This window comes from Dermacentor variabilis, chromosome 3 (assembly GCF_050947875.1).
Source record: "Dermacentor variabilis isolate Ectoservices chromosome 3, ASM5094787v1, whole genome shotgun sequence".
Lineage (NCBI taxonomy): Eukaryota > Metazoa > Arthropoda > Arachnida > Ixodida > Ixodidae > Dermacentor > Dermacentor variabilis.
Window position 1 is genome coordinate 212,773,972 of NC_134570.1, and position 25,458 is coordinate 212,799,429.

Below are 25,458 nucleotides of genomic sequence, written 5' to 3' on the forward strand. Positions count from 1 at the left end.
CAAGTGGTAACCAGTGATACTAAACAGACGAACCTATGTCAGCGATGTTGCCTTCTCCAGCGGTAATTGTTGCTCTGTACTTAACGCTGTATTCTCGATATTATTTGTTAATACTTAGCCAGTTTCATTTCCTGAATTTACTACATGGTAATTTTCTTCCAATGGACCTTCTCGTTATATATTTTGCTAAGGCAAGCCACCTAATCCGTAACATAAAGCTTTCTTCCCCTGGTGTACATAGACAGCGCAAACCCAAAGTTTCTCAAATATACTGAAACCTACTCATCTATCATACTTTCTATTATTCTTTTTTGCAGTACCTAGAACATGGTGTTCTCCCGGACCATTGGAAGATCGGGAAGGTGGTTCCCTTGTACAAGACCGGTAGTAAACATAACCCTGATAATTATAGATCCATGTTACTGACTTCTATTGGGGGCGAGCTCCACCACTGGAGAAGCTCGTGGCAAGAGGGATCACGTGGACACAGCGGCCTCGTCGGCTGCTTCGGAAGCGCCGAAGCGAGATGAAAACGAAAGTTTGATGTCCCGCCTGCGCTGCGGTTCTGATTAAGTGGTCAGGATTTCCCGCGTTGTGTGTCTGCTTGACAACATTTGAAAGCACTATAATAGAGAGTGGCTGCCTTTGGAGGCGTGCAGCATGGTATACTGTTCGGTGCAGCAGTTCCGGACGTACGCCACCGATCCCGGAGCCAGCCTTATTCACACGTAGCCGCATGACAAGAAGCTGCCTGAAGCTTGGCTCGCGAGTGTTAGAACCGGCAAATAGCCATCAGCTACAACTAACGTATGCAGCAAACACCGACGCGAGGAAGATTTTTGCTACGGCGCCGGGACTGCCATGTTCACTGAGTAGCAGAAAACGCTCAGTGAGATGCTCGCCCGCGCTCGCTGCCCGGCTAACGTCATAACACATCGGTCTATGAACTTGTTGATGCTAGACACTGGCAAGTTCAGTGGAATGGAAAGGGAACGGTAAGAAGCATATTAAAAGAAGCATGGCATATGGTTATGTTTGTGTTACGAATTAACGCGCTGGATTACGATACAGACGCAGCGGAAATCGCACCGTGCTGAATACCGGTAAACATTCAGTGCGACGTAACTTGAGAAATAATATTGAAACATCCAAGAATTTAGGGGAAAAAATAAAGATTGAATCGCCGCGACGGCACATCACAATCGTCGTAGGCGTCGAAGTCTCTATAATGAAATTATTTTTGAACAGCTCTAATAGCGTGCGCTAAACAATGGTCGCTTGTGTACTGTCAAATGACCATATTCTGCAGCCTAAAGTTCACGGCATGGTGTGACAACGCGCTCGCATCGAAAGCGAAACATTGTGCGCGGATATGCATGCATACGCCCAGACGGTCGCTGCGAAACCGTCCGATCGCTGCATTGTGGCTTGATTCTGTTATGCTCCATTTGTTTATACAGACAGCCCACTACAAGAACATATTTCACATAGATTGCTCTCAGCCTTTGCCTACCTTTCACGCAAGAAGCCGGTTCGGGAGTCTCGATCGCGGCGATCGCGCGCAGTGGCGTTCAATGTACGTATTCGGTAAACACATAGGTCTGTAAACGATTCTGTGCTTTCAGTTTGCCCAAAGTTATTATTTCGACAGTAACAAACTTCCCTCGTTTTGAGAGTACTTACAGAAATGTCCAGGAGGGCTGCCGCGTGGTGTTCTTATTGAGCGCCGGAAGCCAAAGCAATGAGGAGGGCGCCGCGTTATCGCTCATACTACGCAAGGGAGGCGCTTTCCACAGATGCCGACTCCATAAGTCCTCGCCCCCAATACCTTGCAAACTCATGGAGCATATCATTTATTGCCATCTGACAACCTTTCTGAAAAAAAAAAGAACCTCTTTCGTCACTACACAATAACACTGGTTTGGAAAGAAATATTCCTGCGAGACCCAATTTTTGTCTTTCACTAATGACTTATTTACCACTTCAGATCGTTCTTCCTCCATAGACTGCATTGTCATAGATCTTGCGAAAGCATTTGATTCGGTATGTTATGAATGACTACTCTTTACACTATGCGCGCTTAATTTAGGTCATAACGTAGTAAAATGGATAGAGTGCTTCTTCTTTGGGCGCACGCAGTTCCTAACATTTAACGACCACAACTCTGCTCCTTGTCCTGTGACATCCGAAGTACTGCAGGGGTCAATCAGGACCATGCCTCTTTCTTGTTTACATTAATGACCTGCCTAACAACATTTCTCGTCCATACACTGTTCGTGAAAGATGGTGTTATTTCTTGTAAAATGTTAACTGCTAATAACCATTTAACAGCTCAATCGGACCTAAGTAACATAAATTTATGATGTCAGACTTGATTAATGAAACTGAACAAGAAAACATGTAAGGAAATGAGAGTTACTCGCCGTACTTCTCACGACACACCGGGTGCTTATTCCCCTAACAATGTTCCCCTAACTCAGGTTCCCACATAAAAATACCTGGGTATTTATATTTCTCAGAACCTTCCCTTGCAAACGCATGTTGACCACATAACTAGAAATGCTAGTAGTACTCTTGGTTATATCAAACGTAATTTCAGTTTAGCTCCCACAAACATAAAACTCTTGCTTTATAAAAGACTAGCTAGGCAAAAGCTTGAATATGTGTCTTGCATTTGGAATCCTAGTGTCAGTTCACTTAATCTCAGCATAGAAGCTATTCAGAACCTCGCAACATGTTTTATTTCTATGTTACTACTCGCGTACAGCAAGTGGCACTTCAATGAAATTAGATTTGATTTGCCTAACCTGTCGCTTCGTCGCGAAATTTTACTTCTGTTTATTTCTTAAAATCTATCATTACAATCCCACTTTAAGCGACTCTCCTTTGTTACCACCGTTATACATTTCTTCCAGAAACGATCATTAGTACAAGACCGACGTGCCATGTTGCCGCACTAACCTTCATTTGAATTCCTTCATTCCCACAGCAAGCAGCGACTGCAACCACCGTCCGGCTTCCTTTTCAATAGACAACGCCAACGAATTTAAGAAAGCCCTTGTTAACAGCTAGTTATAACTGCACTATGCTGCTAAAATGTTTATTATTTCTTTTTGTTTTGATACCACCCACTCCTCTCTAGAATGCCCCGGCCCTAAGAAAGGCATTAATGAAATGGGCGCCTCGATGTTCTCCTCGCCCACCACTCAGATGCCGAGGAGGATATCGAGGCACCCTGTAAATGAGAGAATCGCAGCGTCCCCTGACATTTACAAGAAACAATAAAGTCAGGAGACCTGGTCACGTAAATTATTATTGCGATTTATTTATTTATTTATTTATTTATACACATACCTCACAGGCTCCAACTGGAGTATTGCGTGAGGGGGGTAAGAGAAACAACATGTCGAAAACAGGAGCAAGAAATATAGCTAACAACAAATCAAACAATTGAAAAAAAAGTTGAATCGAAATACGCCGAACAACATCAAGCAAACGAAGAACAAAAACACTCTGAACGATCAGAAACGCGCATGGCTCATCAAATTCCTGCAAAGAACTGCAAGTGCATGTCAAGTGACATGCTGTCTACAGAATGACAGTCAAGTGACACGGTACAAATGAAACATGTGCGCTTAACTACGGAATCAATTTTTAACGCGATAGCGTTAAGGAGCTCGTGTCGCAGAAAAGCCGGTGTCGTCGGTGTCGGTGTCGGCGTCCGCGGCGTTGGCCGTGAGCGATAAATCACTGCAGGCACTTCATAAATAAAAAGCAACTTCCAAGATGGGCTGGGTGGGAATCGAACCAGGGTCTCCGGAGTGTGAGACGGAGACGCTACCACTCAGCCACGAGTTCGACGCTTGAAAGCGGTACAAACGCGCTTCTAGTGAACGCGGTGTTGCCTTAAAAACGTGCCGTAGAAAGTTATACTGCGGTGTATATCGGTAATTATGAGCATGCATCTTACAGAAGTCGCATTTACACGAGTAGCGAAGTAAGTTTCCGCTACATTTCTTCTGCGCTTACCGCACACGCAGAGCCATCTTGCGGCAAACACAGAAGACCCCCTCCTCTCAATGTACGGCGCTGCCCCGACAGGTGGCGCGCCATGCGCGCATTGGGGCTGTGCGCGGACCGGTGCCAGGCGCGTCGCGGCTCCGACTCCCTCTCCCCTGACGACGCTTCGCCGTGCTTCCACGCGGGTTGCAGAATCAAGCGCCGTTCCTTTCTTTAGATCACTATCTATCTATCTCTCTGCCCGTGCCGATCACGACGTTTGGCTGGCGTAGATCGTTTCCCCCTCCGTGACACTGAGCACCGAGTTCTTTGGTTCGTTCCGTTTGCTCAGGCGCACGTTTCGTTGCCGCGCCGAACGCTGCGTTGCTCGACGCTCTCCGTGTGATAGGTGGCCGCAAAGTCCGATGCGGGGCGCCTCGTAAGTGATCCCTGCGCCGTAGCGCATTGTCTTACACCCCTTGGCGGGTCGATGGGAACGCTGTCGCGTTCCACTCTTGAAGGCGAAGCTTAAGGGTCCTCCAATTTTTTTAATGTTTCTCTAAACGTGTCCAGATTATTAATTTCAACAATGTGGCTTGGAAGATCGTTCCAAGCTGCTATTGCCAGAGGTAATGCAGATTTGTTAAATGCATTTGTGTGGCCGAAAACACGTGTGAAACTGTGCGTTATATAAGCGGCGAGATGTGCGAAATGGGCGGGAAAGGGGTAATGTAGTTGCGTGTTGACTGTGAGTGATTTTGTGCAGTAAGCAAAGCAGAGCTATCGTCCTTCTAGATTCAAGAGATGGGAGTGATAGTGATTTCTTTATAGCAGTCACGCTAGAATGCCTACTGTAATCTTTCGCGATGAAACGCGCGGCACGGTTTTGAACAGATTCGAGAGAATTTATTAAATATTCCTGATGTGGCGACCAGATGGCGGAAGCGAATTCAAGCTGCGGACGAACAAAGGTTCTGTACGCTATTGCACGAGTGGCTGAAGGGGCTTCACGTAGGTTTCGTTTTAGGTAACCAAGTGTGCTAGATGCTTTTGCTGTAACATGTTTTATATGCGTCTTCCATGATAAGTTTGTTGTAATATGAATACCGAGATATTTGTACAAGGGGGTGACAGTGACAGCACTGTTGTTAAGCGAGTAAGTGTAAAGAGAGTTAGTTTTCTTTCGGCTGACAGTCATTAATTTGCATTTTTCAGTATTTAGTGGCATTTGCCATAGCTTGCACCAGCTTGTAATCTTATCTAGATCTTTTTGAAGAGCTATGTGATCGTCGGGTGTCTTAATTTGGCGATAAACTACGCAATCGTCAGCAAATAATCTGATTGGTGATGTTATGTTCGATGGCAAATCATTTATGTAGATGAGAAACAATAGCGGACCCAGTACGCTACCTTGAGGTACACCAGATGACACATCGGCCAAGGAAGAAGAATGATTGTCAGTGAACGCAAACTGTTTGCGGGATGTGAGGAAGTTCCTTATCCACGATATTGTAAGGCTGTCTAAATGTAATGATGATAATTTGGCTATTAATCTAGAGTGGGGAACGCGATCAAAGGCTTTGGCAAAGTCAATAAAGATACTATCAATCTGGAAACCATTGTCTATGTATGTGAATAGCTCGTTAGTGAATTCAATTAGTTGAGTCTCACAGGAAAGTTCTTTCCTAAAACCGTGTTGCTTCGGATAGAAGAAATTGTTAGCTTCTAAGTGCTGCACAATATTAGATGCTATCACATGCTCCAGTAATTTACATGGAATGCTTGTTAATGATATGGGTCGGTAGAAGTCGGTAGAAGTTATATACCAATTATATAACACTCGAAGTGCATTTCTGCCGTCGGCGTCGCCACCGTCGTGAGGTTCTGCATAAAATCGTTGGCGCGCGCCGTATGCGGCATGTGCGAGTGAAAGCGTGAGAGGGTGAGCCAGCGATCGCGGCTCAATCTCAAGCACGCAAGGGAGGAAAGTGGGGAGGAAGCGAGCCGTCTTTCGTCGCGTGCAAGGCTCCAGGGGGAGAGTAGGGAGGAGGGGGGGCGTTCTACTCCAGGCGGCCCGGGTGACCGCGCGTGCTCGCCCGGGTTGTTGTACCTTGAAAGCCATCTGCGATGGGGACAAAGTCCGCCGCGCGCTGTGTTTTCGTGGCTTAGGATGCGCCGGATGTGAGACGAACCACGAAGATCAATTTGCTCGCTGCTGCTGCCGCGCTTCCTCGCTCCAGCGTTTTGACAGCGAGTTTTGGCGGCCATCGAGCAAGGCGTGTTTATCTTTGCTTGTGCGCGCGTGACACCATACTTGTTAATTTAGTTAGTATGCCTATGTTTACAAGCTTATACGGCAGATAAAACTGCTAGCCTTACTTCGTATAGCTGTCAACTAATTTTCTATCGCAATCGATGCTTCGCCTTTAGGGTGAAACCGACTTTTCGACCCACGTTTTATATGCGCCCAAACTGTGGTAACCGACAGTGTGCGTTCTGCACATTGCGTGTATTCATTTCATCCGGCCATGACAAGCTCGCTCAGCATGTCTGCAGACACATACCGGTCGTATGGGGTACTTTGCGTAGCGCCAAATCCACCAATGCAGCGGCAGCAAATCCGGCCAGAAGTAGTGGTCGATGCGCAGCGGGAAGAACCGGTTTCGACCCAGGGCGTCACGCGTGTCGCTGAGGGGGACGCCGACGCGCGTCAGGCAGCGGCCCAGCTCGGCGTCCTCGCTGCCCGCCCCGTCGGCTCGGCACTGGCCCTGCATCATGCCCAGCTCGACGAGGCGCCTCAGGGCCTCGCGGCTCAGCACGTAGCCTGCGCCGCCACTCATGTAGCCCGTGGGCACGAGCACCCGGAACGGATAGCCGAAGTAGAGCGGCTGCGACGGGTCCTTGCCCAATAGGAAGAACCTGCGACAACGAATTTCGCTATAATGAGACCTTCTTTTCTGGCAGCTTCGTGTGCTCTCATTAAAGCGACACATTTTGATCTTAATATACAGCAATGACATTCTCAGTAATGCGACTTCTACTATTCAAGAATTCGCGGGTGACTGCGTTATTTATAGACAAATTTCTAACCCCCAAGACTTGCGCAAAATGGCGTAGCGATTGGCAGATGGCAATAAATGTATTCTGGATGTACAGGTCGGTTCCGAAAGAAATTAAGGTAGCGCCTAGGTAACATCTCAGCTGCTCGAAGAATTTTTCTTTGGACACGCCGCATTCAAAAGCCGGGTACATCTGTACACGCTCTTAATTGCGTAGCTCCTGTCCTCTGTGAAAGTTTTCTCGCCAGCTTTGTCCGTCAACTCAATTGTCAGTTCGACGCAGCCGAACTAGTAAATTCGCAAGAAATAACGGTTAGTTCTCAAAGAAAGCTAAAAGCAACGTTCCTACCACGTCACTGATTTTAGCATACTTTTGAAGAACAAGAAGCAGAACGGTGAGAGACGGACCTGTTCTAGTAGCCTCAGGCAGACTATAGCACCAGCAGCTTCTGTCCCGTGCGCGCTGCTCTTCCAACTGTGTCTGCTGTGTCCTAGAACCGGAACGGTTCTAGGATTTGCAACAAGTGCAGTCGCGCTCATAAGTTCAGAGACCACGCGAGCCTGCGGCATTGTGCATGCGCGCGCCGTCTGACGGCTCGGTGCCTGGTGTTGAGAGCATCGCACTGTGCATGCACGCTTGCTCTCTAGCTGCGCACTGGCGCAAATTGCGATCGTTGCCACCAGCAGCGCTCATGGCGAAGCAGCGGCGCGGCATCCTGGATCCCCTTGGTCCGATCTCGGCTATGTTTTCCAACAACGGAAGCGCCTGCTTTCCCCACTAGTGCTTCTGCCATGGCTGTCGGGGCGATACACACCATTCGCGCTTTCTGTGAAGCGGGACGTTCCCGCCATAGACTGATATCGTCAGCAGAATGTCGCCATCGAAAAAACGCTACTCATTGCTGCTCTTTCACACTGCAATGCTCAAATATTTCCACTCCAGTACGTTATTGCGTCTCCCTATTCGCGGACACTGACGTTGTTTGAAGAGTCATACACTGGAAAATATCATAAGAAGCCAACAAACACTGACACCAAGGACAACATTGGGGAAATTACTTGTGCTTAATAATTGAAATAAAGAAACGATAAATTAACGATAAATCTTGCATTAATTTATCGTTTCTTTATTTCATTTATTAAGCACAAGTAATTTCCCCTATGTTGTCCTTGGTATCAGTGTTTGTTAGCTTCTTATGATATGACTAATAAAAATCGGGCCCCTCGGTTAACCTCCTTTATTCTCGTTCATTACTCTGGAAAAGCTATGCAAGTGCATTTTGCGTATTGCCGCTCAGTCTTCTGCAAGCATGCCAACACGAGTACAAGCGAATAATCGAGTAATTTCTCGAGAGCCGTAATCTGCCAGAGAAATCACGGAAATCCGTCAACAGAGCCGTCCAGGCCCATCGAAGAGAAGATGGTCGCCTTGTGAATGCGGAAAAGAGTGGTAGGCTAAAGATCACGCAGCAGGAAACTCATCTATTAATTGTAGCAGCAGTAGAAGTTGGGCCATTCATAAGTGCCAAAGACATCCGCGAACAACTGAACTTGTCTTTTTCTCGCGCCACCATCAGGCGCCGGCTGAATGAAGCAGGACTAGAAAATTGCGTGGCCGCACAACAACCGCACCTCACGGACTGCAAGAGGTGTCTCTGTGTCTCGAATTTGCCCGCGCTAAGAAAAATGGGGCCGCTTGAAGAGTAGCCAAAAGTGGTCTTCAGCGACGAGTTTACTTGTTCCAGCAAGTGGCACCACCAGCGACTTGTCTGGTGGCCGTTTAATTCCACGTACACAAAATACCGCGTTCTCATTAGTGGGAATGTTAAGTCCAACAAGCTGATTCACCTATTTAATCCAGCCATAGTCGATGCGCCTGTTTCCTTAAACAGTTATCCGTGTTAACATTTTACTGGGTTATCTACTTCAGCAGCGGTATCAGTGAGCAAACAATGAAAATTATATTTAACAGGTCTTTGTCTCGACCATATTGTTTCCAGGTATGCCTGTTCTTAGATGTTTGTAGATAGGAAGTCTATTTAATTTTCTTTGCTTTAGGCAATATTGCCATTTCTGTCTTATTCTAGTAAGTGCGCACGAAACAGTGTTGTGGTTCGTAGATGTCAGCTCCGAGCCCTTGAGTGCACAATAATTTTTCGTTTCTGAAAAGCCATTCTGTACAGACTTTTATTCATTATTTTTACTGCTGTTAAAGATGGCTTTTGTAGGTTCGCCAAGTCGCAAATAAGTGCACCAGCGCAAATCACAGAAAATGTTACTAAGAAATTGGCGATATTTTTCGTATTTTTCTCCTAAGGTACCTCCCTCACTACACACAGAGCATCTTCTCGAGTGGCCCACGTGTCGTCAGCGTGTGGGGTGCCATGACGAAATTAGACCTTGTTCGTCTTATACGAATTCAAGGTCCAGTTCATTCAGCCGCTTGCTGCGATGTGCTTCCGCACGTCTTTCTCCCTTACGTTCACGACGGACCCTTCGAAGACGGCATGCATTTCTTTCAGCATGACCGCAGTCCTATCTACTCTGCGCGTTCGGTGACCAATGTTCTCAAAGAACACGCCATCCGCACGCTGCAGTGGCCTCCTGTAGAAGCGCATATGCACACCATAGAAGACATCTGCAGCATCATAAAGAGCCCGCTCGCTGCTCACAAGCTCAGTAGCACAACGGCGGACGCCATGTGGACAGCTGCAAACGCCGAATGGGAGGCCCTCCGCTCATGTCAGCAGGTGGTCAAGTGCCCCTACGACTCCATGCCAGGACGCATTCAACTTGCCATTGCCACCGAGCGCGATATGATAAAATGCCGAAAAGGAAATGCAAGAAAAACCCGTTTCCTTGTAGCTGCGAAAATCGTAATTTCTTTGTTCGGCATAAAAAGATTATCATTTTTAGTTACCATGCCTGCAACTTTTCATGTGGATTTCATGCCATGCTTGTAATTGCTCGCGCTGCGGGATAATGGCAGTAAATAGCGCTTTCTGATCGCTACGTTCCGCTAGCGAGAGCGGTTTGTACATGGAGCAACGGCTCTGCAAACAGTGCGAGCTCTGTCTATCATCCAGACAGCCGCGGCAGACACGTGCATAGCAACGAAGCAGTCGTGTACCCTGTCAATAAGCACGACTAAATGTTCCCTGCTCGGCAGCGGCCAGCGCTGGAGTTGCGAGCAGACATTTCTATAATTCGCAAAAGGACCGAGCTGGGGCCTTCAACATCGTGGCATCTGCGCGGCTGCTTCGCCACCAGCACTACTGGTGGCAACGATAGCCACTTAAGATCATCAGCCCACCCGCCGGTGCGCAGCGAGCTAGCAAGCAGGCCAGCGAAATAGGATGATCGCGCATGCGCACTGTGACAATCTCATCACCAGGCATCGAGCCGTTAGACAGCGCACGCATGCACACGGCCACGGGTTCGCAAGGTCTCCAAACTTATGAGCGCGACTGTACGTTCGCGAATCGCGGGTTTGGGTCGTTTTATTCGAATACCAATTACACCGATGCTGGAGTCGGCTTGTACATTCGACGTTGACGCCACAGTGCTGCCCTGCTACCGACGTTGCTTGCGCGGACCGCCCGTGAGGGGTTTCTGAGAGACGAAAGCGGGTTTGGCTGCAAAAGCGACAAAGCCAAGTGAACGCAGTGCCACACCTTTGCTTAGTCGGCTCTCCGCCCGTCAAACCAGCATTCTGGCTTCAGCTGCTGGCATGAGCGCCGCTAAAAAATTAAGTTCTGCGATTTCACGTAGCAAAACCACGATACCACGTCACAAACATGTTCATAATCCCCGCAGGCGCGTCTGCATTAGCAGGCATTTGGTGTGTTGCCACACCACATACCCAAGTACATGAAGGTTGATCCCTCTCGTGTGTAGCCGTGCGCGGTTTAACCGTGTATGGGAAAACGGCAATCCTGACGGTTGAGCCGATGCTGGGTGTTTGGACCTCTAAGGTGGAGGCAACACACCTCTTCACATAGACGGCCCCTCCAGAGCGACCCACCCGGAGGAAATCGGCAGTCGCCTTTTCCTGTCTTCCTCTTCAATCTTCGTCTGTCTCTCTAGCCTTTTCATCTTTCCTGTCTTCTTTTCCCTTCTTCTTACTTCCGAAGTTCCTGGCGGCAGGGGTTAACCGTGTGTCATATATCCAGTCTCGGGTATATACATTACTTATAGTGGTGTTGCATAGCTCGCTTCTGCAGGTTTCTCGGAACCTGCAGGGCCCGGTGGTGGGTGGCTACCACCGCCACCTTATTTTGAAACCGTCTTATGGCAGAAGCGCTCCCCCGACTTCCAGATCGGCCTCTGAAAAGATGTCGCACCGATGCACTTTTCAATTTACCCTCCGAACCGACCTAGACAACCTCCCGCGTTACCACGTCTTGCATAGTGAAAGATAAACATAAGTGCGTATTCTATCCCCTTTCTTGGTGGCGAAATGCCTCGTAGAAAAAATTGGCAAAGTATACAAAGCCTCGAAAATTACCATCGGAGACCTGTTAATAGGATTCAGGAACAAAGAACAAGTGCAAAGGCTGTCCGAACTCGCCAGTATTGATAAAATCAAAGTCACGATTTCTCCACATTGCTCATTAAACATTTGCAGGGGCGTTATCGCACAGGGAGATTTTCTAGCTTGAGTGACAAGAAACTCCTCGAGGGGTTCCAAGAACAAAATGAGAACAAAGTTCAAACAATTATAATCCCAAGAAACGACGAACAACTCCCAAACAAACACGTGATTCTTACATTTGGCACTAGCATTATCCCCACCTTTCTCGACGCATGATACCTAAGAACATGTCAGACCATACATACGGAACCCAAGGCGGTATTTCAAGTGCCAGAGGTTTGGCCATGCATCACAATCATGTAGAGGCAAAGAAACATGCGCGAAATGCAGTGCCAGCGACCATCCATTTGAAAACTGTAACGCTCCCCCACGCTGTGTAAACTGCAAAGGGGATCAACCAGCATATTCTCGATCACGTCCCGCTTGTAAGAAGGAGAAGGAGGTGATTGCTCTCACTTTAAAAGAGAAGATTTCGTTTTTCGAAGCGAGGAGGAGGCTTTCACTCTTATCTCAAATAAGCTCTGCCGATGGAGTACGGCAGGGGGCCGACTACATTGGTCTCAGGAGTCTACAGGGGTCACCGTCAGTGGTCCCGTAGCAACTCCATGCTCCTCTTGGTGGCAGCAGACAGTGCTGCTCCAAGAGGACCCTGCAGACAGCTAGCTGTTCCGCATGTTCCAAGACCAAACGAACGCCAAGGTCCGAGACGCGTGTCTCGGCGTCTGGCTCTCGATCATGCAGCGCCTCAGAGAAGGCGATGGAGGTCTATAGCGAAACTCCGGCGTCATTAACGCCAACGGAACAGCGTTCTTCTGAGCGCTCTCAGAAGGACAAGCTGCTTGCGACTGCGCCGAAAAAGGGGCAGATGACCTGAATGGTTATCGTGCAGAGTGCGGGGGGTCTCTAAAGGTTGATTAGGGGAAGGATGAGAATGTAGAGGTAAGCGAGTCAATCGGGACCTCCTGTGATGTTAATGCTAGGATGAAGAAAATGGACGATTTCCAGGAAGAGCTTGTCAAACAGGTAGAAGAGTTTAAAATGAGCTAAATATGGAGCTTGATGCACGGAAGGCAGTGAAAGAAAAACTTAAGCAGCCAAGGAAAAGCTGAACAGGGCCGTTATTGTGAACTTGAATGGTCGTGACAATGGAACGCAGTCCCCCGACGTGACAGGAGAGGGAGTGCCAGCAAAGCAGGTGGAATGCGTGCAACGTGGTGAGGGGTTAGCTGGAAAAGGCGGCACCTACACTGAGGCCGCCACACACAAAATGCAGGATCGCAGGGGTCAGTGCACCTTGTCGAAACCTATTCACGCGGAAAAGGACAAAGGGAAGCAGGGAGAGGTGGGAGAGAGAGAAATTATGATTACCTCCGGCGATTCAAGCCTCGCTAGGTGCTCAGAAGCAATTGTGGAGAGGGTGAAATGCGATAAAAGAGTGGCGGTAGGGACATTTCCAGGGCAGACACTGGCTTCTGTCATAGAGCGAGAAAAAGAAAAGCTCGCGGAAAATGCCCACGTGCACAATTTTGTCAGAGTAGCAGGTGGGCTAAATGACGTCCTAAACAAGAAAAGAGCAGGACTAGCCCAGCGTTTGGTGAAGGGAATGGACACTTGCGCGAACTATCCCCTCAGGTGCAGATCGCGGTGTGCACAGTGCCGGAGGTGCCTGTACCTGAGAATCACGTACAATGAGCCGTAGTGCCTGCTAATGAGGCGATATGGAAAATGACCAGAGAGAAAGGTGTCGACGTTGTCGAAGTAAACAGGGAGTTGAGAAGGTGTGGTGGTTTTGAACGAGACGGGATCGATTTCAGTTAAAGGCTTGCACAAGAAGTGGGCTGGCGACTTGCTGGTCGCGCTTTTGGTTGTTTAGGGGGCCCACGGGCGCTCAGGAGGCCAGAGTAGGTAGCAATCAAGAAGGTCCCCTAAGGGAACCTCAGTATAGCATCGGCGTCAATATTAAAAAAGTAGGAAAGCAAGAGAGAGAACTCGCCATGCAATAGGCTACATAACCATGCAGGGCGGCAGAAGAAAGGAAAAGTGGGCAGAGATTGAGGAGCAGTTAAATAGAGAACAATTAGGAGTGTATGCGCTTACAGAAACGCATCTTAGAGACTCGGAAGAGCCGCCAGTGATTGAGAATTATGTATTGGAAGGGTGCAACAGAACTAAGCCGGAAGGAAAGGGAGAGGGAGTCGGAATGCTCATCCATCAGGCATCCAAATGGAAAAGGGTAAATTCAAAATGTCAAGACCATCGTCAGTTATAAGGTACCATGAGTGGGAAAGAAACTTGGCTGGGCGTTACGTATTTGTGGACCGGAAAAAATTGCACACAGAAGAATAAAGAGTTAGTGGAATGCATAAGCGCTGATATAAAGGGTTTCGGGAATGGTGCTGAGATTGTCCTATAAGATGACACGAATGCCCACATACAGGATTTAGATGGCTATACCGACAATAACGGGAAGTCAATGCTAGACCTTTGCGAGGAACATAACCTCGTGATCATGAATACAGGGCCTAAGTGTGAAGGACAGATCACGTGGGAAGTGGGAAACCGGCAATCGACCATTGATTACTGTCTGATGACAGAAGGAATTCATGATAAGTTGAGTGAAATGGTCATCGATGAGGAAGGGTTTAGCAGCATAGGGAGTGACCATAAACGCATCATTTTGAAAATGGGATATGTAGTTGGGAAAGGGAGCAAGGAAAGCACAATGGCAGAGCAAATTTGAACACTGAACAAATAGCAAATACTGTCGACTCCCGTTAATACGAAGTTCACGGGGACTGCAAAAAACTTTGAATTAAACGAACTTCCAATTAAGCACAAAACACAAAAAACAAAAAAAAGTTGGCTGGGCGTTACGTATTTGATGACTGGATATAATTGCACAGAGAAGAATAAAGAGTTAGTGGAATGCATAAGTATACTTAATATACATATGTACATAAGTATACAGAATACATAAGAATACAGAATACATATATGTATACAGAATACATAAGTATACATAAGTAAACTTCGTATTCGCCACATGAGTCAGGATTTAAAGAGACTTCTTAAGGAATCAAAAGATAGATTCTATAATGTGACACTCACAAAATTTCTTCGCGAGTCACCTGGCAAATTCTGGCGCTATATAAATCCGTCTAAAGTTCTGCACCCTGCTCAGACCGAGCAGAACGCCCATAAGCGTGCCGAAGATTTTAATCTATACTTTTCGTCTGTTTACATACGTGATAATGGTATACTGCCTCCTTTTAATGTTGAAACTGAAAGACCCCCTATTACTGGTTTACAGATTGACGAGCAAGGTTTTCTAAATCTGCTATTACATATTGACATTAAGAAAAGCCAAGGTCCAGATCCTATCCCTAATGAGTTTTTATATATATACGCTGAATGGGTATCTAAATAATTAACCAAAATTTTTCAGTCTTCTTTTAGTAACGGATGCTTTCCAACTGATTGGAAGCGAGGAAAAGTTATACCGGTTCATAAAAGCGGAAATAATTCTGTTAGTAATTATCACCCGATCTCGCTCACTGGTGCAGTTTCGAAGTTACTTGAACACATCATATCCAAACACCTGCTTGGCTATCTCGACCAGCATGATATCCTGTATTATCGTCAGCATGGCTTTCAAAAGGGACTGTCCGCGATTACCCAACTGACAGAAATAGTTCATGACCTCGCAGAAACAATAAATTCACGCGGTCAAACATACATTATCTACCTTGACTTTGCGAAAGCATTTGATAAAGTTTCGCACCGAAAATTGTTATATAAGATTAATGCGGTCTTTAAAAATCAAACACTCACACAATGGTTTTCTGCGTATATATCCTCTCGTGAACAGTATGTAACTGTTAGAGGTTGTCAGTCCAACATACTTCCCGTTGCTTCTGGTGTACCGCAAGGCCCACTCCTATTTTTAGGCCCACTCCTATTTTTGATCTTTATTAATGATTTACAAAGTAACATCGATGTTTCATTAAGACTTTTTGCTGACGATCGTGTGACGTACAGTACCGTAAATACAGTTGATGATGAGATTAAATTAAATTTAAACCTGCAAAGAATAGTGAAATGGTGTAACGACTGTCAGATGGAGTTAAACTTTTAAAATCTGTGTTCATGTCAGTAACTAGAAAGAAAAATGTTCTTGATTACAATTATCAAATCAACGGTTATATGCTTGAAAGAGTCGATCAGTATAAATACCTAGGCACAACATTTACATCAGATCTACGATGGAATGCCCACATTGAAATTGTCATTTTCAAAGTTTTTAAAACACTATGGTACCTGCGATGCACTATGCACAGTGCTACTCCGGATGTAAAGTGCCTCGCTTACAAAACCCTAGTCAGACAGATAATCGAATATGCTAAAGTAATATGGTATCCTCACACAGCAACTAATTGTCACAAGCTTCATAGGATTCAGTGACTCGCTGTAAGGTTTATCTTTAATAAAGACCGCCAGAACCATTCTTCGACAGACCTCTGCCAACAAGCCCAACTACCTATGCTAGAAACCAGAACCAGATATGCAAGACTAAAAGCTCTTGACCTCATTATCAATTATTATCTTAAAATAAATAAATCAGGTTACTTTGAGATCAAAACTAATGATACATCAAGGCATCGTCATAGTAAGTTCATCCCATTACCGACTATAAAAAATAATTGTTTCAAGTTTAGTTATTTTAACTAAACTTGAAACTTGAAACTAACTTGAAACTAAACTTGAAACTAACTAGCATAGGGCGATGAGGTCAGATTGCTGCTGCATAAGATTGCTGTTCCGATTTCCGAGTGATGCATTTTTGTTTTGTTTATATGTGCATTTCACGAGATGATTTTTTTCTTTAACTTATGTATAACTATGGTTTTCAATATGTTCTGTACTACTTATTTTGCTGTTCACTTTCGTTTTGTTTTTTACACTCCTGTTACAGCCTCTGAATGAGGCTGACAGTATTAATAAATGAAAAATGAGAAATAAGGGCTGACATTAAGGGTTTCGGGAATGGTGCTGAAATTGTCCTGACATGCTGATAATTGGTGACATGAATGCCCACATACAGGATTTAGATGGCTACACCGAATACAACGGGAAGTCAATGCTAGAACTTTGTGAGCAACATAACCTTGTTATCGTGAATGCAGGGCCTAAGTGTGAAGGGCAGATCACGTGGGAACTGGAAAACCGGCAATCGACCATTGATTACTACTGTCTGATGACAAAAGGAATTCATGATAAGTTGAGAGAAATGGTCATTGATGAGGAAGGGTATAGCAGCATAGGGAGTGACCATAAACGCATCATTTTAAAGATGGGATATGTAGAGTCGAGAAAGAAATTGGCAAATTGCCAAGTAAAAAGTGGGAAAATGGTGAGCTTCTAAGTATAATAACGAAAGAAATACGGAAAGAGAAACAACATGTTCGTTGGAAAGGAACAAAGAAGCCGAAAATCTGGTGGAACAGGGAGATACTAGAAGCGATCGCAGAACGGCAGAAAGCATTTCGAGAACACAGGCAGGCAAAGAAGGCGCAGTTGCCGCAGGATGAAATGACCAGTAAATGGGAAATATACCCGGGAGAAAAAGTCTATGGTTCAAATACTGGTGCAAGCAAAATTAAAAGGTGAAATTGAACGTTGATTTTCCTATATAAATTCGAAAAAGAGGGCCGCACCTACAATCTTTTGGAACAACATAAAATTATTGGGCAAGGAGTGAACAACAATACAACAACATATTGACGAAGATGGAGACAAACTGGAAGGGGAAGCGGCATTAAATTACACCTGAAAAACAACAGCCGAATCTTTCCAAGGCAATGACGAGGTTGTATTTGAAGAAAAAAAGAGCATGAAAGAGAACCAGACAGAAAAGGAGCTGGTGCTGACGGATTTCAACTGGAAGAAAGCCGGTGAGAAAATTCCTAAGCGCACAGCCACAGGACTAGACAAGGTTGCCGTTAGGCTGATTAATAAACTAGGACCAAAAATTAAGGAAGCTTTGCTGAAAACAATGGAAAAACTTTAAAAGATAGACGAATATCAGACAGTTGGCGACAAAGTAGAATGAATTTAATTTATAAAGGTAAGAGGGAGAAAGATAGAACTCACTCGTATAGACAGTTCACCATTACATCGGTAATATACAGGCTAGCAATGCCGGCAATCAAATTAAAGCAGCAAGCATGGGCAGATAATAATGGCGTTCTGGGAGAACTTCAGAATGGCTTAAAAATAGTCGTTTGGATGATAACCTATTTGTTCTTACTCGGTGTATTGAAATATCAAGAGTAGAAAGCGGACTGTTATATGTGGCCTTTTTAGACATAACAGGGGCGTATCACAACGTAGACCACAGCAGTTTGTGGGATAAGCTGGAAGGGGAAGGCTTAGGTGAATATTGTCTACAGCTTTTGAAAAAGATTTACCTATAAAATAGTGTTTGCGTTGAATGGGAAGGGATGAGGGGAGAGTTTATATCAACAACAGACTGAGGCAGCGTTGCACTTTATCCCCACTGCTGTTTATAATTTACTTAGTGAGGATGGAGAAGGAGCTAGAAGAAAGTAATATGGGGTTTAATCTCTCGTACAAACAGGCGGGTGCAGTACTACAGCAGCAGCTTTCAGGTTTGTTTTATGTGGACGACATTGTGTAGCTAGCTAACAAACAAAGTGATTTGCACCGTCTGGCTAATATCTGTTGACAGAAAGGCGACAATTTAGCTTTGAAATTTAGTGTTAGAAAGACAGGTGTTATGGTATTCAATGAAAACAGTGAACGGACAGTGGCAATATAGGGCCAGGAAATACCTCGGGTAAATACCTTGGTATGCGGATAAACGGAAATATATGGAAACAAAAGAAAAAACAATAACAGTAAAGCGAAAGAGAAATGCAGCCATAATGAAGCACAGAGCGCTATGGGGATACAATAGGTACGAGGTCCTCCGAGGTATGCGGAAAGGTGTAATGGTTCCAGAACTTACTTTTGGGAATGCGATTGTTTGCTTGAAATCAGTGGTACAATCAGGACTCGATGGAAACCGAAGGTCAGTGGATCGCCTCGCATTGGGCGCTCACGGGAAGACTACAAATGAAGCTGTGCAGGGTGATATGGGCTGGACTAGTTTTGAAGTGAGGGAAGCTCGCAGTAAAATTGATTATGAAGAACTAGTGATGAATATGGAAGAAGTTAATGGGCTGGGGGAGTGTTGCGGTATATATACAAGAAAAACATTGATTCACAGTGGAGGAAAAGAACTAGGAAGCTTACCAACAAGTATGCGGCCTGTAGGGTGGGCAACACAGCAACAAAGAACGCCCAGGGGAAAGTCAGAGAGGCTGAAATAATCTCATAAGTGGCGGCAACGGAAAACAAACCTGCCATGAGTAACTACTTAAGAGGAAAAAACGAAGTCGGGAAAGAAACGATTTATGATAGCTCAAAGGGAAGCTCATTACTTTTCGAAGCGAGATCGGGATGCCTTAGACCACGCACCTATTAAGCGAGGTATAAGAAATAAAAAGAAGCTTGTGCTTGCTGCTGTAAAGCTAGGGAAACGATGTAGCATGTTTTACTAGAATGTTAAAACATCTGCCGAGCGGTCGATTTAGGCACCACTAACCTCCTTGAATCCTTTGGGTTCCGAGAGAGCAAGGAAAAAGTAAACATGTCCGCTATAGAGATTAGTAAGAGGCGATTGGAAGATTGGTGGAAGAAAAGTAGGGAAACGATAAAAACGGAGACTTTCAAAGGAAAGTTCACAATAGGGGGTCAAAAATTTGATTGCGGGAGTTCGTCGGTTTTTTTTTTTTTTTTACCTAGCTAGGGCACTAGGCAGTATAATAGCAAGAGCTAAGTGGCACAACCCACCGCCCCGTTCTAAAGGGGACGCTTATAACATCCATCAATCCATCCATCCATCCATCCATCCAAAAGTGGATTAGCAGTACTTAGATAGTTTTCGGTTAATCCGTCAGTAAGCATACAACCTTTGGATTTTGCAAACAGTTTCCCGGAAGTATACGCTTACAAGTCTTCAAACTCCTTAAAGAAGAACTCTTTTTTTTTTCAGTGTTTATTTAAAACCTCTAAGTGCTTCAGAAAAATAGTTAACAAAACCTGTGTCTTCACACCATCACACTTGCAACTTTGCTCATACGTTGCCCTCATCAGACCTGACGTCCGTTCCAGTTTTCAGTTTGTTATTAGATTTGGTATCTCGGGAGGTACGGATAGGTTCGAATGCTGTATTTCCGACGTTTGCGTTTTTCTGCAGTTGCTATCGTAATAATTGTTTCTTGGTAAATATATCAATTGCAGAACCAAATAAAATGTGACAGCGATGACACTTACCTCCGTATTCAGAAAAGAATTTGGACTTGAAGCCCATGCTTGACTTGATTTAAATGACGCCTGTCGTGAACGCGTCGAAGAAAGCTCAATGACCGTCCTTGGCACGTTCACGCCAAGCATCATTTAGATAAAGTCAACCATGGACTTCAAGTTAAGATGCATTTCTGAATGGGAGGCTTCTTGAACGAGTTTAATGCACTGATAGCCGAACTCCGCCGCCGTATATAACAGTAATAACGGTCGCCTTTCTTTTTTTTTGCTACCAGAGTCATCCTGTGGTGGAATTCTGCTTGGCAATGACACGGCATTAGCTACATCTCATTTATTATACGGCGTAGACAGGTGGGCGCGCCCTATTTCGCGGTTAAACAACCGCGGGAAGATCAAGTGACGTGTGCTTGCCTGAGGTTCTCTACGATCGCGTACGTGTCATCGTCCGCCTTGTAGAACCAGTCGTAGTCGCCGAGGTGCCCGTTGTACAACTCGACCAGCGACGCCTTCGTCTTGGCCCAGAGGGCGCTGCGCCGTTCGGCGACGCTCAAGTTGAGCACCACCGACGGCCGCAGCTCCTCCTCGTGGCTGCGAGCGGTGCTCATGAACAGCAGGCGGTCGCAGCGATGACCCCAGGTGGCAGCCACGTGGCGCGCCTTGGTGACCGTGTTGTTCGGATTCGTCAGCACCCAGCACAGCAGACGCACACGCTTACGCAAGAGATCGTGCGACACCCAGTTGCACGACGATGCTGCGCGGTTCGCGTCAATCAGCGCACGCTGGCCCGTCCGTGCTCACTACCGCTGAGCAAGTACGTAATACCCAAATATTTGCCATGCGGGAAGAATAAGCAGGTGGACCAGACAGGGAAATTAGAGTACGAGGGAAGGAAGTTTATGAATGGCGAAAAAGTTTCACCGACGATTACGGTATTTCCCGATGTGCAATTTGAGCGCAGCTCTGTACGTATTCACATTTCGCGATATATTGGCTGGCGCGCACAATCTGTCTCGTGCGGTATGCCACAAACGGATCGCTGTGCCACGACTGCCTTGCTAATCGGGGAATCGCGAGGCTCAGCGCATAGGTGATACGTGGGCGCGATTCACAGCAGCCACCGCAGACAGACCCCCGCTCATGCAGCGCTTTGTTTTTATATATGATATCGGTGGTGTCATCGAAGCACAGACGACGCGCGCTACTCCTGCGCTATCTCATAGGCACCGTCGCCACAAAGCCCGTCTTACGCGGCACTACATTGTAGCGGCACTGCACTTTTCCTCTCACGCTTTCGCCATACTCTCCTCCTCCGCTTTCCTCCAGGCGCTTTCTTCGCTATAACCGTTTTTCAAACCCCGCGGCGCTCCGCTTCGCTTTCATCCTTCGATGTGCTCGTTCACTCGGTTACGTGGGAGGCCGACGGCTACGCTTACCGCAGGTACGGGCACCTAAAATCTGCCCTCTAAAAGACGAGCACGAAAGAGAAACAAGCTTTGCCGTCTTCCTACTTTCCGTCCTACTCCGTGCACGTCTCTTCGCACTGACGATCATGTCTAACTAACTTCGCGGAGAAGGAAGCTTACGAGAAAGAACCACGCCTATTGTAGGTTCCAGTGGCGAGTGATAAGATCCGATTACCTGAGGGTATAGTGTTGGGAAACAACTCGCCGCGGTTTATCTCAGTGTCTACGGCGATGCCCTGCTAGCACCAATTCGGGGGTTGGACTCCGGCACCGACAGCCTCATGTCTATGGAGAATAGCTGAAAAATGAAAACACTCCAGATAGTAAATTAATCAGGAGCCTCCAACTGCGGTGAGAAAAATAGGCTTCCTCCCGCAACAGCGGCTGGTGTTTCGCCTTTGCTGCTCTATTCAGTTACTTTAAAGGCCAATTGCAAATAAATCTTACTTTGGCTTAATGTGTTATAAAAGAGTAGTGTACACCACTTAAACAGCGTTGGCAGAACCACAGGGCTGGTAATCGTATAGCTTTCTTGTTAGCAGCCTTTAAACAGCACCTCAGCCAACGACGCGTGCACCTTGCGGTTGTCCTCCAACGTTAGGTCCCAGCACGCCACTTCCAATATTTCTTGGAGCTCATTTCAAGCAGCAGCGCGTTCTAGGTGCTGCGTCACTTCCGGCAAGTGGTAATGGCGGCGTTTCTTTTTTTTTCAGTTTTGGTATGGCGGTTAGTAGGTAGCTGTGCCGACCGGCGCAGTTCACTGCTTCTTCGCATCATGACAGCAGGAGCAGCGCTACGGTCACAGGCATGTCGCGAAGCGCGCGTCGTGTGCTGCTGAGCCTGTTGTTAGTGCGCGCCTGTTATAATTAAAATAATTGGTCTCTACAGTAAAATCTAAAAGAAAATGACCTAATTATGTTGAGAGAGTGAGTAAAAGTGTGATGTTTGTTGCTGCAATGAGTAATATTCAAAAGCGGTCATTTATACCTTGAGCTAACACGCACACTGGTGCGCTGCACTCGCAGTCACGATATTTCTCCGAGTTCCTGTAATTTACTTAGAAATGTAAGAAGCGAAGTGAATACTGTGGGTGATACTAGTGAATAATAAGCTTTTTAGGCTTCGAGACAGAGGGGAAGTGTTACTGCACAGATGAAAACTAGACGAAGGGTCACCACTTTGCGTCCAATCATAAGTTCGACTACAAACATGCAAGCCATGGGCTATCACTGATATTAATGCCCCCCCCCCCCCCACCACGATCCCCATAACTTTCCGAGAAACTTGAGCTGGCACTTTGCTGTGCTGAGAAAATTTTTCAATTGCATTAGCCGTGTCGGAGCGCCATGTCTGCGAGCATTTCATTGAGCGTATTGTGCAGATTTCGAAAGTGCATCTGAGGCTACTCAGTGACACAGTTTCCTCGATGTCAGCCGACGCTGCAGCTAAAGAAAACTCCCACAGAAGCAGGATTTCGAAGGAATGCCGGCAGCTAAAGGAATCCTGCAGATACAGTGAGGCAAACTTGCACACGCGTCAACCAGATAGCATGCCAATGAAAATGACACGTGTTGAACAAGAATGAGTATTTGTACTCAAGTGAGGAAGTGAACCTGTTAAAGAAAGCGTCCGACAATATGATTCTGTGGGAGAAGGTTGAAGACGTTGTGGCAGGTACGACGATAAATATCAATAGCCACATAGAAGAACAAAATTCAGCTTCAAGTGCAGCGGCTGCATTTCCCAAGAACACGACTGCCGCGTGCACTGCAGCTAGCAGATTTTTCTTCCTTCTTTTTTCCAGCTGAAGCCTTCTGAACTGGTAATTTGTGAGCAGCACAAACTTGAACTTACGAACAGCATCATCAAGCTACTCCATTGCTCTCCTGGACTTCCCTGTGACGAGCTTGGTTCGTGAGCGTACTCCAGAAAAGAAAAAGCCCTTTACGCTATTCTATGTATTCTGAGGGATGTGATACAGTGCCCTATTCCATTTAAGGCTCCAGTTCGCTCCACAAAAGATTGGCGCCGCTGGTTTAACCGTGCGACCAAATAATTACCCTAAAAAAATTCAGACATACGTATATGACCAAGCTATTATTTTGTGTGCTACAAGTTGCTACTCTGGTCATAGATCATACAGTTAATGATAGATCAACAAACAAGGAAATAAATGGTTATCTTTTTTTCAGAAAAGCAAGAATACTTCTGTCGGTAAAAAAGGTCCTTTATTTGTTTTCCAAACTTGTACAGCTCGACACAATTAGCAGGCATCTCGTTTATATATAATGCACCCAGACGGGCAAAAAAGTAAAGCCAGGGAGTTTAGTTCTGCGAACATCCATATTTATTCGATTTACATTCATACAGACCAAGTCGCTTTCATTACGTATTTCGTGATATAAGAATACTCCTCGCGTGAATTACGTTCGCATACAGTACCTACGTACTCATCCGGAAAACCAATTTAAACTCTAGCTTACCCTATCGAAGAACTGGGGCTAGTTCGTCTATGCGGAATTCTACTTTAACGTGCTTACCGTACAAAACAGCGTACTCAAGCCGGGAAACAAGCAGATTGCGGACAAGGCAGGTGCGTTACCTTCACAAGCGATAAAGCTTCGTTGCATTCAGAAAGTCATAGCTGTCAACGGTGTCACTGTGAAGACATTTTCCAGCTTAAATAAAGCGATAAATACGGCGCATTTCACTGCAAGCATACGACGCGCGCCGCTTGAGACAGGCCCCTCACCACAGCGCCATCCTTGCCGCCATGAAGCGGAGAGGAGGCGAACGACGCTTCACGGCCGCCAGACGGCACGCCTACCCATCTAGGCACTCTGGTTCCGGCATCAAAAATGACTGTTTCGGGGAGCTTTTCGTGACACTTCCGCTTATATTTCAAAGGATAAATTTTGCACGAAGGCTCCTCGATCTCTAACCTATCCTAAAGTACGCTTCTTACGCGGTCCGAAATTTCGCTCCACTAATCCTTTAAAGGGAAGCTGAAACGGCTTTCAATTTCCATGAATTGCTGGGATTGGGAAGAACAGATCTAATAATTTACGGTTCCGAATTTTTTTTTCTTCCTTTTGTTAATATAAGGGGCGGAAATCGCTTTCTAAATCACCCCCGCGGACACGCCCCAATCGCTTCCCGGAGCGCCGGGTGAGGTGGTTGCCAGAGGAGAGAACCGGCGAGAGTGACGTCATTCGCGGCGACCGAGCTGCCGGACCGGTGTGCTGGCATGCCTCTTTCCGTCCTGCGCTTTACTGAACGACGCTACGAGAGATCTGCCGCCGCCGCCGCTCACGTTTGTTTTCTTTTGCGATTTTCGTAAAATGTTCTTTCGTGAAGCTGCCCGTCGCGACAGGTTCACGTGCATGCTCGCGCGAGCAAACGCCGCTGGCACGCTGCGAAGCATAGACGGAAACGCGCGCAGTAATACATTTTGGTGACCGGACTTCGTGCGTAGCTTCCACAGCGTTGCACCTGAGGTATGAAATGGAGTATAGGCTTACCTAGTGACATTCGACGTACGGTTGCAGTTATAGTGTTAACCACACGGCGGTGCTAAAACTGCCTAATATCTTTATGTCAACACTAGCATGGAGCACGCATACCGATTCTTGATCGAGCCACAATCGCAAAGTCGTCGAACCATAGTATGAATATTGCACATATAATACCTCTGGCCATATCTGGATGTGTATGATTTATTTATTTATTTATACATACTGCAGCCCGTTAGGGCTATGGCAGGAGTGGGTTTACATGCGAAGAAAATTGATTATGATATGGAGAAACAAGAACATAGAAATATAAAGATGTGAAGGAACTATACATCAGCAATAGCATTTTTAAAAATTGAGAAATGGGTAACAAACGAAATATAAAAATCTGAAGGAACTATACATCAGCAATAGCATTTAAAAATTGAGAAATCGGTAACAAA

At 46.1% G+C, this 25,458-nt stretch overlaps 1 protein-coding gene across 3 annotated transcripts in view; it reads right to left on the reverse strand.

Moving 5' to 3' along the window:
• LOC142576618 (glycoprotein-N-acetylgalactosamine 3-beta-galactosyltransferase 1-like) overlaps nucleotides 1-25,458 on the reverse strand; it is a 70,004-nt gene that overhangs the window by 34,372 nt on the left and 10,174 nt on the right. For all 3 annotated transcript variants that reach the window (XR_012826887.1, XR_012826886.1, XM_075686821.1), the window contains exons 2-3: nucleotides 20,452-20,791; nucleotides 6,564-6,918 (exon numbers count right to left, since the gene is read on the reverse strand). Coding sequence is in view for 1 of the 3 variants with exons in the window: in XM_075686821.1 (XP_075542936.1) it covers nucleotides 6,564-6,918; nucleotides 20,452-20,791 (695 nt within the window). In the remaining 2 variants the exon portion in view is untranslated. The remainder of the gene's footprint in view (nucleotides 1-6,563; nucleotides 6,919-20,451; nucleotides 20,792-25,458) is intronic.